Source organism: Loa loa (genome assembly GCF_000183805.2).
Source record: "Loa loa unplaced genomic scaffold supercont3.34, whole genome shotgun sequence".
Taxonomy (NCBI): Eukaryota; Metazoa; Nematoda; class Chromadorea; order Rhabditida; family Onchocercidae; genus Loa; species Loa loa.
The window spans coordinates 291,734-306,804 of NW_018108214.1; the positions used below are offsets into that span (position 1 = coordinate 291,734).

General features: G+C 32.2%; 3 protein-coding genes across 4 annotated transcripts; 2 read left to right on the plus strand and 1 right to left on the minus strand.

Annotated features, from left to right (window-relative positions):
• Positions 1–1,119: 1,119 nt before the first annotated feature.
• On the plus strand, positions 1,120–3,419 carry LOAG_17021 (the record flags this gene model as incomplete). Of its 2 annotated transcripts, XM_020449680.1 has the most annotated exons (6): positions 1,154–1,330; positions 1,416–1,536; positions 2,223–2,326; positions 2,463–2,609; positions 2,891–2,973; positions 3,331–3,419. In XM_020449680.1, 6 exons carry the CDS (start codon positions 1,154–1,156, stop codon positions 3,332–3,334), a joined length of 636 nt encoding a protein of 211 aa, XP_020306769.1. In that variant the 3' UTR covers positions 3,335–3,419. The 2 variants fall into 2 exon arrangements, with proteins under 2 accessions (XP_020306770.1, XP_020306769.1); XM_020449681.1 differs by lacking the exon at positions 3,331–3,419 and having other exon boundaries at positions 1,120–1,536; positions 2,891–3,254.
• A 1,961-nt stretch (positions 3,420–5,380) lies between these two features.
• On the plus strand, positions 5,381–6,791 carry LOAG_01906 (hypothetical protein; the record flags this gene model as incomplete). Its single annotated transcript, XM_020445889.1, has 4 exons — positions 5,381–5,445; positions 5,857–5,904; positions 6,144–6,347; positions 6,575–6,791. The coding sequence occupies 4 exons, from the start codon at positions 5,381–5,383 to the stop codon at positions 6,789–6,791; spliced, it is 534 nt and encodes a 177-aa protein (XP_020303705.1).
• Positions 6,792–7,902: 1,111 nt separating this feature from the next.
• Positions 7,903–13,950, minus strand: LOAG_17022 (hypothetical protein; the record flags this gene model as incomplete). Its single annotated transcript, XM_020449682.1, has 5 exons — positions 7,903–8,498; positions 8,809–9,049; positions 13,129–13,246; positions 13,307–13,372; positions 13,933–13,950. 5 exons carry the CDS (start codon positions 13,948–13,950, stop codon positions 8,303–8,305), a joined length of 639 nt encoding a protein of 212 aa, XP_020306771.1. The 3' UTR covers positions 7,903–8,302.
• Between the last annotated feature and the right edge of the window lie 1,121 nt (positions 13,951–15,071).

Here is a 15,071-nt window from a genome sequence, read left to right on the forward strand (position 1 = left end):
CTGATATTTAACACTATTCAATATGCGAGATGTTTTAATAATGAGGTTAGGGAAAACTAGTAACGTGCAACAGAGTCGCTTAGGTGTCTTATACATTACAAAGCCACTATCTCACAAAATTAAGATGTAAACTAATTTATACATGGACGGCATTTTCGTTCTTCCTTCTGCATTTTAAATTTTAGTTATCCATTTTTTTCGCTACTATATCTTGAAGCCCAGTTTTCCATTTTTTTTTGGTACGGTATCTTGAAGCGCAGTTTTCTCTCATCTTCTCTTTTCATCTTAAAAAAACAACTGATGTTTTAATAATTTGAATAAGGACAAGTTTTTGAGTTCTCGTTTGTGCTTTTTGTTGCAAATTTCATATTAAACTGTTGGAAATTTGAAGTCGTCCTCATCATAATTTAGTATTTGATGTTTTACTGTTCAAAGAGAAAGAGGTACAAATTGCAATGGTTTTTTTCCAGCTGTTGACACCATCTACACTTGATATTTGTTCTTTCTTATGGACGAAGAACTGTATTGTTGTTGTATTTTTTTGTTCCGCTACTGTTGGGTAAATTTTTCTTAAATTCAAGTAATGCTTACTGATAACTGTATGGTTTTTTCTGCTTTCCAATGACTTCCTGTTGCTGATTTTTCCGACCACATGCAGAAGGTCCATTAAGCATTTCTGTACTTATTGATAAGAACTGAAACATATACTGATCTTCAAATCTTGACAAGCAAACTAGACTTATTTTATTACACAGTAGATTCTAGAGAGAGATGTGCAGTGCAGTATTGGTGACACAAATATTTTTGAAGGTTTATTTTTTAGATAGAACTTCTGAGAAATCTCTTAACATAATGTAGAATGTGATATCGTCATAAGCTTACTATTAAAGTAGAGAAAAGAATAAATTGAAATTCGTTGATGCATTTTCCATTCATACTTGATATTTGCTACCTACTTCCTTTTATGGCCAAAGAATTGTAGTTTTTGACGCTTGCTCTTCATTTTTTGCATAACGTTTTATGAGGTGGTTTCTTATATGCCGAGATGTTTTTTTTTCTTTTTTTTTTAAATTAAAAAACGAGGGAGGGAAGCTTGTCGAACAGCAATGGTTAAAACTTTTTTAGAGATAAAAGTCGTTTCATCGACCAGAAAATGTCGTCTAATGAAGAAACGCTGACATCTGCAACGACGTCAATAGCTCCTACAGCCACAGTGGTATCGGCTTTACCTATCACCGTGCAAGCTGCTTCTCATAATTCGCCTGCTTTTGTTAATTTGTCTGTTGGCGAGCTACTTCAGAAGCAGCATCGCATTGCAGTCGTAACAGTGGTAAGATTTTAGAAGTTCCGATTTTCAGTGCTCGAAGTTTTGATATTTGGCTCAATCCATTGTGAAAGATCTACAAAAAATTTAGCCGGCATCAAGAACTGTGACATCATCAGCAGTGGGAGTAGGAAATCGATTTCCAATAAAGCCGATGACGCGCCAATCTCTTACAGACAGTATTACGTCACGCTCATCAAATTGCCCGCTAGGTTTGTTTTCAGTTTTTTGCATGCGTTTACTAGCAATAAGAGGTGACATTGCAGGCACATATGGTGCAGTATCGGGCAAATTGTGTTGATTTAACTTTTAATTCAAAGGAATAAGATCATAGTTCCTGTCTTCAAACATGAGAAATGGTTTCTGTTGGCTTGGAAATTTCGCTGCCTCTCAAATGACCACCTTTTTTCGCCATTTGTCGCTGTGTTTACTTAAATATAAATCAACACATCCTGCAATTATTCATTTGTTTTGTTTGTCGATTTATTTCTTATGCACTTAAAATAGAATGTTGACGTTATAAATTAATTTTTTGATTATTGCATGCAACGACCATTTATAACCGATGCTTTACATTTCAAATATTCAGCACCGAAATATTTTGGATAAAAAAATTCTCGCATATAGTACTCTTTAAAACTGAATGTTTTGGAAAGAGCTTTAGTCGCTTTCATGATTAGTCATAAAATATTGAGAATGCAATTATTTTGTTTTCTGACTGGGTACTTAAAATTGTCATTTTCCTGCAGGAATAAGTGTATCTTCGATAAAAATAAACTTGTCTGCTCACTTTTTCCACATATTCTTTTGATTTTGAAAGCTTATAAAACAAGGACATGAATGTTCGTGAAAATCAAGATGAGGGGCTTTAAAATTTCTTAATTTTTTTAATATTTAGACGCTAATAAATTAAAAGAAGCTACAGCAGAAACTTCGCAGCTTAATGCTGTACGGAAGCTAAATATCGTTGATGCAATCAAGGCAGAGGGTACCTCCGAACAGGTATTGATTGTTTAATTTTATATTGTTTTACTAAATTAGTTGTTTTCGGGATTCAAATCTAGTTTATGAAAACAATCTGTTCTTTTCTCGGAAGTTCAATTTATGCTTTTCAATGATGAAGGTAGTGAACTTTTAGTCTCATATGGTAGCAACATCAGGGTCGGCATCGATTCTTGGATCTGTGCAATTGGATGATCTCATACGGCAAATTGATCCTACCTCAATTCTTGATGATCCTGTAAAAACTATGCTCACTGAATTTGTCGACAACTTCGTTGATCAGGTATCTTCGTGTAGTGTGAAAGTTGGTAATCCCTTTTGTTTTCTTGGGTACAGATATTTCTAAGTCACGATGATATTAGATTTTAAAGTCCTTGAGGATGAGGGGGATTTTTATTTTTTTCTTTTTTTGTACTTAAGAATGAGGGGAATTCTTATTATTTATTTTATTTTATTTTTTTTAATATTTCAGCTGTTGTGAATTAGAGAATTCCAGTTATTAAAAATTAAAGGATTCCAGTACAGGGGATTTTGAACTTTTTAAAACTTAAAATTTTATTGTAGGTTATTGAACGATCATGTAAGCTTGCTCGTCATCGTGGTTCGGATACACTGGAAGCTATAGATGTTGATTTTATTCTACGACGGTACTATAACTATCCTACCCTTCTGAAACGTGAACCTCAAGCAAAATCAGACAGCACGGAGAGTGCTCAAAAAAATGCCGAAATGGCAGCACACAATCAACGAATGGCATTAATTAAGAAAACTCTCAAAAAACCTTAAATATTGTCAATGTTCATCTTGTTTTTGTTACGATATATTTTTTCTTACTGTTTCAACTTTAATTTCATTTTTAAATATTGAGACACAAACTTGATCATTTTCTAAACACATCTATGACTGTTCTTGCTTTTTTAAGTTTTTCAGGGGAACTCTAAATCTCTGAATTCTGGTTTTGTTAAAGATATGAATTACTGACTTTCCATTGTTGCTTCTTTCAGATGAAATATGGTCAGTTTACTTTTTGATTGATCCATGTTGTTAGCTATGAAGGGCGTCTTTTTAGCGTCAACATTGCAAAAAATTCAACGTTTTTTTTAAGTTGGTTCTTTTTTATTTTCAAATTTTTGTGCACTCTTTTACATATTAATACTGGCAATGAATATTTCCAGCATTTTTAGTTATTTTATAAGATCTCACAGATATAAGTAAGTGTTTTTCTTTCCACGATGTTTGTGGCTTTATTTTTAGTTATGTGGCCTTGTTGTGCTTACGTCTTGAAAATTTGCTATGTTAGGTAATATTCCATGCATTTTAATGGCTTTAAATGTCCATGCTTCCAGTTAGAGTATTCCATGATTTATGCAAATATTTTTTTCCATATTTTTTTTTCATTTTACTTTCAGATCATGAGCATTTAAACAATTGGTATATCTCCATCTGAATTTGTTTGAGAATTATCTCTGACATATCACCAACGTTGAGAATAAGCTACTCAGCGTATTCTGTTGCATCCATGAGATGATATGATACATGAGATATTTTGAAATGTGCGAGCTTCAAAGATTGACATAACTTGAAAACATTTCCTAACCTTAATACTGAGTATTTGCCCTTGGTTGATCATCACAATAGCCCCATTTTTGTATGAATTGAGAATTTCTGAATTTTCATGGTCATGTGAGGATTATTTTTGCTCAAAAATTTGTTTAATCTGTGTAAGCGACCCTAGAGAAGGTTATTTTTTTATGTTCCAGCATAATATTTTCTTCCATTTTTCCTAAAATCGGTGCTAAGTCTTCATGTTCAGAAAAGTTTTGAGTGTTATTATATTCGTTTTCGATATAAATTGTTCGTTCCACAGATATTGTTTTTTAATAGTAGTAGCAAGATAAGAAAAGTACTGGAACTATTGGCGTTGAATGTCCCTTTGTCCTTTCTAGTATAGATTTGATTTGGAAGTTGCATGTTTATCCCGGCAGTCCAAATAACATTTGAAGCAAATTTCCAAAACTGTTAATATGATCGGCTATCGTAATACGCAATGGTGAGTTTGAAGTATGAAAGTACGAACTTTTATCACCTCTTATCAATACTATCTTGTTTGAAAGGGCAGATGTCCATCTATTCATCCTTGTCACCATTAAAACCTATGACTTATGTTCGATAATAAAGAAAATACATTATGTTGCAACTGATTTCGATGGCACAAAAACAAGCAGGAATTTCGATGTAAACATAATTTCCATAATGTCGTAAAACTGTGACAATCAAGTGAGGACGTGTCCACCTATATTAAGCAACAGTAAGTGCTTCGTTTACATGGCAATTTCTTGTGTACATTTGGTAGTAATTCGTCAGATATGAAAACAGGGGTGACAGAAGGACGGTATATCGTGGTATTTTAACAACAATAGATTTTGACATGTATTTCAAATTTGATAATGAAAACAGCAACTATGTGCTGACGAATGTTCACCGACAGCGGCCTTGAACCGGTTTTTATTTTCATGTGAACCATCATCCATATTGATGAAACGATGATAATGGACTGGGTATATTGGTATGGCTGTGGTGTATAGAATTACTTTGCCTTTTTTTGAAAAAATGCTTTCTAAACAGCTCACTTTAAACTTCAAGTCCAATAACAGTTTTATTTCGCTCAATTCATTTCATGAATGGATGACAAATGACACACAAATTGGTGGGATTATTTCCCTATGATGATTCATAAGTTTCATTTCCACTGAAATACTATCATTTTGCAACATTTTATGGATCTTTTTCTTTTCTATTAAATTAAATTCCATTAAAGTACTGTCATACTTCTATTTTTGAACTATTTTACTGTTAATTGTACCGTCTTTGTCGCGGTGTTTTTGTAATGGCCTCATGAGGATTGTTTTCAAAATGAAGAATGAATTTTGAAAATTGAAAAATGAAAGCATACTGGTTTATTTGCGAAGTTAATTAAATTTCCAGTAAATGATCTTTCGTAAACTATAAAGATCTTATTCATCCTGTTTTATCAACAAACGTAACAAAGTGAAAATGGTCAAAAACTTTTGGCTAAAAGCCTCGATGGCTTTGCTTATCAATTTCAAAACTTGGGCTGAGTAAGTTTATCTTTCGAAATGTATATATAAAGCATAACGTTATCAAGAATATTATTCGTAGTGCGCCTCGCCTTCCAGATGGCTTTATACGCCTTCAAGATAGTGTCACTCAGTAAAGTATTGTCATCCAGTAAAATTTTCTCTTAATTCATTCACATTCAATTTCACGCTGTAGTAGTTCTATAATGAACAAAGTAGAATGTTAGGCATATATTAAATTAGTGTAATCTTTAGGATTTTGAAAAGAGCTGGAAAACTTCAGAAAAAAATAATAAAATTAGAAGAAAATACAAAAAGAAAATTCATTTGTGCTAGGAACATATGAAGTTTGTGTAGAGAAATAAAACTTCCGGAAATTTTTTTAAGTTTGGGAATTCTCGGCTTATGAAATTTGTTTCCTCAAAATTTTAGGAATATTTATTGCACATACTACCGAAATACAAACGAGATCACATGCGGGTATGTTCTTTTTTCGATTCGATTCAAAATAACGGAGAAGAATAAAATATGCTTTAAAATTTGGAGATTAAGAAAGAGAGAAAGCTATGCTTTAAATTCGTTGGGAGCAAACGTGGATAAGGCTGAATTCAAATTCCATCACACGTTGCTTTCACAGAAATTGTGTATTTTTACATGTTTCAAAACCTCTTTATTTAATATCATAATGACATTCTTAAATTGTATCTAAATTTTTCCAGCACTGTCACCTGTCAAACACATGTTCCATTTGATAATAGCTTAGAAGAAGAAGGTTTGGATATGAAGTTACCACTTGGTTGGTACCGCATTGGTACGCTGCAAATTCGACATGACTCATCGTGGTTTAACTTATATCGGAGACGTGCTTCTGGTTCAGGATATTGGGATTTCTATACGATGATTCCGGAACGAAACTGCATCGGGTTAAGTCGGCTTCTCGGAAAACTCTGAAGAATTTTACCAATAATTGGTTTGATGGAAAACAGATTTGTGACAATAAATTGCACTTGAAAGTTTAAATGTAAAAGTTTCCGGGGCTTTCAAATGTATATCTTTGAGATTTTTATCGTAACTTTCACTTCGCCTGCTAAAGGAAGTTTTAAATTAGACTATGCATTTTGCAGTTGGTTGATGCTCAGGGAATTTTCAGAAATTTTGGTCTTCATGCTGGTGAGAATTTGCCTGGTTCGGTGACTTTAAAAGATAAGCGCTGTTTTGATCGATTGATTCGACAAATTGAACACAAAACGACCACTGGAAAGTTTGATGTTTATCAGTGCAGGAAATGTATATTCAATAGCTGTTGGTTAGGTACTCGTCTGCTTCCCGCCTATCGTGAATACTTGACTAGTCTGAGGTCTATTTAGAAGCTATAAAACAATGAGCTTCAAAAAATTCTCAATTTAAGGTCGATATGGAATTCACATTTGAGCTAGTCGATAATTTCTTGTCAATTCAGTCCAACATTTCCCGGAGAGATTATGGTTTATTCGAACATATACGTAATACATCTAAAACAAAAGCTCATATCTATGTTAGCTTCTTTTTTTTGAGATACTCTCTTTCTCAGTATTGTTACTTTTTTCCTTTCTCATAAGTTAATACGTTATAATGAACCTATTGACAGATTGAGACAAGCATATTCTAATTGTCGTTCCTCATGTCAGTTCTTGTTCTCCCCTCGTTAAACACATCAGCCTGCATACTCTTTCATATGACAAATTTTAACTTCAAATGCTATAAGTGCCGTACATTCTCTTGTACAGCAAATGCCTTGTACGCTTTTCCTCCTATGCGCACTATTTGCATCATTATGATTTAAACATGTCACGCTTACCGATATGCATTTAGCAGTGGAAACGAACTAGGCCAAAGTTTAAAACTGTCTCTAAATGCGAATGTGGAAATTTTTGAATAGAAATTTATCAAATTGTGTACAACCAGCAACTTTTCATTTTATCATTAACAAACTGCGCATCCAAAAATAGATCAAAATGAGCAAAGGAATTATACGAGGCATAGATGTATGTACTTTGATGATAAAATTGCAATTAGAAACATTGAACTTCACAAAATACGCAAATTTAAAAAATTACAATTTTCAGCTAAAGAACTACAGACTTATTTAATAAATGCACTTCTTTAAGATGAGTAAAATTATAATATTTGTTACTGCTATTCAATGGGTCACTTTTTACTTAGATGTTACATAGCCTTCCTGTGACTCTTCCTTTTTTAAATATCTTGAATCCAATTAAAAGAGATCATGCGGGAGCTTCATGAATAACTTTTGACATTCAAAAAGTATCTCATAATTTGTCCATTGTGCATTTACTACAAATTACGGAAATTAGAAAGCTGAAAAGTCTTTCCAAATCTATAGGAAAGATATATTTGCAATGCGAAATAATGCATGTTTAAAGTTGTTTTCACATTTAAAATTAGCGAATAAATAATTCCTGAAAACTATTTAAAAGCATATGCCGAAGCATTGCAGAAGCTTTAGTCAACCAACCTTTGGTAGAGCAGTTGATTGAAGAATAATGTAGCGACAGTTCTTTTTTGAATTTAAAAGTCATAAAATTCCAGCGATGATTGAATTTTTGCTCTATTAGCCTTGGCAAAACATTGTAACACCGAACTGATTGAAGTGAATGTTGCAAATGTTTCATTCATTGTCCAAGTTCCAAGTTCATGTGATCTTATGCCATGAATATTCAAAAATCTTTAATTACAAGCAAGCCGACAAGTCCATCCCAAAATATTTTGCACTGTCTTAGCTTGCTTGGTAAGACACTTTCCATTTGTAACGTTCTCTATTATGACTTTATAAAAAAATTAAACAATCCGAGAAGTTAATCTTAAAATTCCAATAAATTTAATTCAGCAAGGAAGAAACAAATTTCCCAAGCGAATCGTACGTGAGCCATACTGTGAATGCTATCCCACATACAACTATTGTTGCAATTCCAAGCGCCAGATAACAACGTGACTGCACTGGACTAGTTCGTTTTGCTTCTTTTGGCGGAACTGACAACGGCCTCATATCGATCGATTTTTTTTCATGAATAGTACTGAAATTTGGAAAAAATAATACTTGATGATATTATTTAAAAGGATGCATTTCCTGTGAAATATTCTCTGAATTATTTAAATGGATTGTTTTGAAACATAAGATGGTTTGCTGATTCACGTGAAATGAGTATAATTGTTGATAATTTCAGTGAAGAGAGATTAATAATTGGACATAAGAGCTCAGCAATCAGAATGTTGAAAATGGAGAAATGTGCAATGATAGAATTAAGGGTGGAAAAGAGAACCGAACTCTTATATTTCGGCTGAGAATTAAATGCGGTGAATGAAGAAAATATTCAGGAAATGAACTTGATAGGAACATGATTCCTGGTAACGCTTAAGTTTCGGGATGGGCTGCTGATTCGAGATATTTTCTGATTTGAAACCATTATAGCTGAACAGGATGTCTTCTTCAGTTGCGCAGCACTTTCCACATCGGAGACATTCTCGTAGAGCGTGGACGAACCGAACGAATAAGGACCTGGTTTTAGGCCTTCCTCTGGAAACATATGCTCCAAGGACAGACGACTCGATCTTAATACTGTTGATGCTGAAAAATATTCAAAAATCATATATTTTTTACAGATTATTTTTTCTGACAAAGTGTGGCGTAACTTTAAACTTAAGGGTCCTATTTTTTCAAATTTTCAAAAATCCGGAAATTTCATTCATTGGTGGTAATTTTTTGCACTCAGTCTTCCATTTTAATTTAGTTTAGAGAGTATAAGTTAATGAAAATCTGTAAACTTGCTTCCAAAATTCCTCAATAGAAACGATTTTGTAAAATTTATACTAAAAACAAATATAAACAAATAAATATTTATTTTGGAAATTGTTGAAGGAAACACTTTTATCACGTTAGAATGAGAATGTAATTGCTTGTGAAGGAGAAGGCGAATGGATTAGCCAAAATCGATTTTCGTAAGCATTCAATCAATAAGCTGTCGTGAACATTTTTCATGAAATTTACTTTTTCCTAGCTTTGATCCATTTGGAAATGGTCAGTTGCAATAAATCATAGAAGAATCGGAAGAAAATTCCCTTCAGAATTTAATCATATGCTGGGAATCATGTTAATCTAAGGTTGCTTCTAAGTTGAAATAATTTTGATAGATGAGAAAATATCAAGAGTCATACGATAACTATAATGGATGGCGTCGGATACCAGATTGTTTAAGTGAACTTATTGAAATTAAATTTCAAGAAATGAAAATTTTGTTGTGTATGGTATTTGATATCCAGAAAAGTTGTGATGTTCTGTAGTTTATGAAAAGATAACCTCAAATATGGGACATTGGACCGTGTCGGAATGCTAAACACTTGAAATCAACATTTAAGAACGCAAACAGGCGACCAGTCTTCAAGATTTCCAGCAATTTTTCCGTCAGAAAGTTTTTCAGGTTACACTATCAAGGGAATAGCAGTCAATTTAACTGAATGAAATAAAAAACAAAAATAAATGTGAGTTGGCTTAAACAGTGCTATGGTTTCGTTTGATTATAAGGCAAAATCTGTCAACTTTTCATAATTGATTCCGATACTTTCTGCCGTGACATTACTTCTATCTCCTCATTAACTAAAGTGGTAAATCACCAGTGTATTGACAAATAAAGATGGCATCACTGGCAGTAAAAAAAGGGTCCTGCAAAGAGAATTTTTAAAACTATGGTTAAAATAATTAGAATCAGTTTCCTTGTTTGCAAATTTAGTTTGTAGGAGGATTTATACATTTTGAAATTTTAAAGTGAAGTATGAAAACTTTGGGAACAAATCCTTTAGTCTTGAAGAAAATTAAGCCAGTTTCGACAAATATAAAAAGGAAACGACAGGAAAAACTAAAACAAAAATTTTAGTCATTAGATATTACAAATTTCAGATTTAATTTTTACGTGTATGTAAAGGTGAACGTATAAAATACTGAAAGCATTTTACAAAAGTGGAGCGAAACTCTGCCCCATATTCTGTTGTAAAACTTAATCTGATCATCATCATCATCATTGTATGGAAGAGTGGAAATGACAACAATTCATTAGATAAAGGGTGATATTCTCGTAAATTTCAATCTAGTTGACAAAAGAATACTACTTGTTGGTTCGGAATAACTTAAGGGCAGATTATTACATAGTATTGAAAGATTAATACACTTTAGATAGAGTATGCCATAGTTGGAACCCTTTTGCACGAGAATTGTGAAAACGACGAAATCACCGACGAAAGAAAGATCAGATCGTTGAATTTATTCCTCGACAATTAATCCTCTCATCTTTTCTTCTGACCGTTATCAGAAGATCAGAAAATCGATTCAATGAGATAAAAAATCGAAATAAATTTTGGAATGAGGAAGGAAATTGAAGACGATAAAATTGATCAAATGAATGAGTGAATGGATGATTGAATGGTATTTCTTCACAAAAACTGCTACTTTAAAAAGGATTTTAAAGAAAATTACAGTTTGCAGAAAAAATGCACTGTTCTTCCGATAGCATTTATATTTCGTTCGATGTGAATGAAAAAAGAAAAAAAGACATGATAGCCTCTGAAATGGTGACAGCATCATCAGGTGACAGCCAACTAATCCTGCTCTTTCCTTCATTACAGTTGCATACGTGTTTTAATATATAAATTTTCATTTCCATCTCAATGTTGCCATTTGTCATCTAACATCCATTTTAGCCGTAGTTTTTCAAGGATGCATTTGCATATTGGTGTATACTAGTTTAATTTGTATATCAGTTTGATGCTAGGAAGTTATTCTTATGGATTTTTAATTCTCTGGGAAAAGTGACATCAGCGAAAGAACCAGTCAAATTTAAAATTTATTTCCTAAAAGGATTAATAACATCATCATTCATCAGCCCAATTGAAAAGGTATACAGGCCGGATAATATACAGGCCGGATAATTTGTTCCAAATAATAATCGACAGATGAGATGAGATGACTTCGCTTGATGAGTTTAATTTTTTATGTTTTTCAATTTAAAACATCTCTCCAAAAAACTCCTGCTGTACATTATTTTATGCTTGTTGTACATTCAGAAATTGTAAATCCAAATGTTCAAATGAACTTTTGGAACGTTCGGGAATAGCTAAAGGATAGAAAGCTCAGAAAGCGCTGATTGGAATGAAAAAGTTAACAACTTTGTTTTGTTTTCCCTCAGTGTTTTTTTCTCAACTTGAAAAATAAATGTCGAGGAAAGATAAAAAGCAAAGGTCAACATCAATAAGGTTGTTGGATGATTGTTTAAACAAATTACTTAAAACAACTCAACTTGCTGAGAATGTTTTTGACACAAATAGCTATGTTTTTGACAGAAACAGCTACTTTCGTACACTTTTCATAACTTACGTGAGGATGAAATCAAATTTGTCCTCAGTACCTATATATACGTTTAACTAATATTATCTCCAAGAAAGCTGTTTGTGATTCCAAGCGTTTCGAGCTAACACAAGCCGCTTGTGGTTCGGTTCTGAAGAGGAATGAATCGAGACTAATTTCTCTTTCTGGAAAGATAATAGGAAAAAGAGAATAAGGAAAAAAGAAATGGAAAGAGAACAAGTTAGAAATTTTAACAATTTTATTGGCAATTATCAAAGAAGCCGTTAAATCGACGCTAAGATCTTGACACCAGTACATAACTTCTGATTCGCGATAATAGCGAGACCTGAGCAAAATAGCTTGCTAAGACTTGGAGGACAGTAGTCTATCTAATCATGTCAAAATTCGATCCGTAACATCTAGAAGTAAGTAAGGGAAACTGCTCAGAAAGGTGTGAAGAATTCAGTTTCGAAGAAAGAGAAAACAAGAAAATAGAAATAAAATTCGTATATGATGTTATTTGACTGTGGTGCAAACCTCCACTATCTTAAATTAATTCTGCAATGAAAAAACAAAAAAAATATGAAATATGTGATTCGATGATGGCATTATACATTTATATTTCTTTTAAATGTTTACGCCATAAAAAAAAGTGTTCAATTTATCATGGTGCATGTCTTTTCTGTCACAAGCAGTAAATAGATAATCACTTGCGATGCAAGCGGATTAAAAATGTATTGTGATATTACACTGCAGAAAATCCTGCCCAATAATCCGATCTCCAATCACGATCAAATTACTGTCCTTTTTATCCTATCCAGTATTTGACAACAATTAATAAAATAAAATAATAATTCAGTTTTATTTCCACTTTACCAATCTTCATTTCAAAGAAAACAAGTGCTTCGATATTTCTCGCCATTCGCTCATTTCCGAAATTCGTGAAAAGTCTTGATTCAAATTAATTTTTGTTTTCAAAAGTTAATTTCAAAATGAATGCCCATCACGTGGCGAAAGTGGTAAAATTAAGTTTATGGATAAAAGAATACAGTATATGCATCCCAGGATTTAAGCAAGTCAAGAAGACATTTTGGAAAATAGCATATTGATTGGTTAAGATCAGGTGAGGATTGTAAAATCATGGCTTAATGAAATGAATTTAGAATGAAATGAAATGGTTTGTATCTTAGAAGAAATGAAAGAAATGATATGAAATGTAGAAAAATTAAGTAAGTTAAGTAATTCAAATTGGAACAAAGTATGGTGGATAAAAGTATGATGAATTTTATGCAATAAAGAAAAACAAAACGAACATTTTTGCTTCCGCTTCGTTCGGTCCTGTTTTTGATGCATAGCCATCGGCAACATTTCCTTTTTTAGTTTACCTCGGAACTCGGGTGCTGTCAATCGATTGTAACAGATTTTTGCGATCTAAATGTGATACATTAGCAAACTGTAATCAAATATAGAACTATCAAAATTGCTTATCACTTTATCAGTGCTTAACGTTGAGGAAAAGTGAAGAGCGAAAGAATCTGAAGCGAATCGGAAGATACTCTTAAAAATCAAAAGTCAATATAATCAAATTTAATAAAACTGATGTATTCTGCTTAAAATTATTCGAACTAAAGCTTTGTCAAAAATTGATCCCTAACGAACAACACCTCATTTGTTTAATCTCTCTGAATTCGACCAATAAAAAGAGGAACATTTTGCTCAGTTCGAGACTTCATCTTCTAATTTCAGTTGATAAACGCATTCAAACAAGCTGCTTCTCAGTAGCTTATTCGAATTTTAGACTTCGTATTTCTAATCTTTTAGGAAAAAGCAAAACAAAACTGATTTCTATACTTCCAAACATCAAAATGACATCCAAAGATCTGATGAAATACTAGAAGATTAGAAGCATTTGGCCTCAAATTCTCTCACATTTTAACATAATTTCAGATCATTTTTTTCTTTCGGAATAAAATGTAAAAAATTCGAAATGAACGATCAGCGAATGCTTAGAGCAAATCACTTCTTTAGAATGGATTGCTGAAAATGAAGCCCAAAAAAAGAATTTAGGATGAACGGAGAAAATTCGAAAATAGTGTAGATCTACTTTTTTTTCTTACCTTCTTTTCCTTATTCATTAGAACTCTTTCCTCACTCGAATGATATCAATAGAAGTGTTCATTTCTTTACGGCATGAAATGGCTATATATTATAAAAGTTTTTTAGGTCAAATTACTTTTGTTTAATTGGATTACAGATTATATTCGGAGAACAATGAATTCTAATTGAATTTCAATAAAGGCATACCACATTTTAATGTTAGAAATAAAAAGAAGCAATAAATTTCTCCTCAAAACAATCATTGATGTGATTAAAGGATGGGAAGGAGGAGTGGAAATAAATTTATTCTGATAAAACGAGTAAACGTTAATGATATCATGTCACCAACCACTACTGTTATAAACGTCTTTATTGCAACAAACATCTCTGAACAGCTGATTTTCTTCATATGACTCCTGTTGAAACTGTGTCCAATCCTGATCTCTCTCAAATAAATGGAAAGTGAAGAAGTTACCTCGCCCAAAAAATAAATTATGAGTTGAATTTTTCTAAATCCAGTCCATAATTTTTAAAGAGAATTGTTCGAGATAGAGAACTGTTGATAGCAGCTTGCTGATTGCTCTGACACAAAAACTCCCTTTAAATTTCAGTTTTTCATGATAAAAATGTTTATCATGATTTGGTTCATTCACATAAAGAAATCTTAAAGTTCTGTAAAACAAATAATTTTTTTTTGCAAATTATCGCACAATTCATTACATATTTGGACATAAAACAGAAAAGGCGATGTGATGGATGTACCTGGCATTATTCTTACCAATTATTACATTTATTGAACTATTATTTCTGATGGTATTAGAGAAAGAGAAGTTTCTATTTCCAACATTTCTGTACCATACCTGTTCGCACCCATGTAAGAATTGAATAATTAAGCAAAGTTTAGAAGGTAAAACAAATCTGGGAATGCAAAATATCTTACTATCTCAATCAAATAACTAATGACTCTTGAACCGATTGGTTTTTGAGTTTAGTTTTGTTTCCACAACTGTTCGAGGTGTTTGCGTAGGGGTATATAGATATATTTATATCCCTACGCAAACATATATATATATATATATATATATATATATATATATATATATATATTTATATATATATATATATATTATTAATTATTTATTTATTTATTTATTTATTT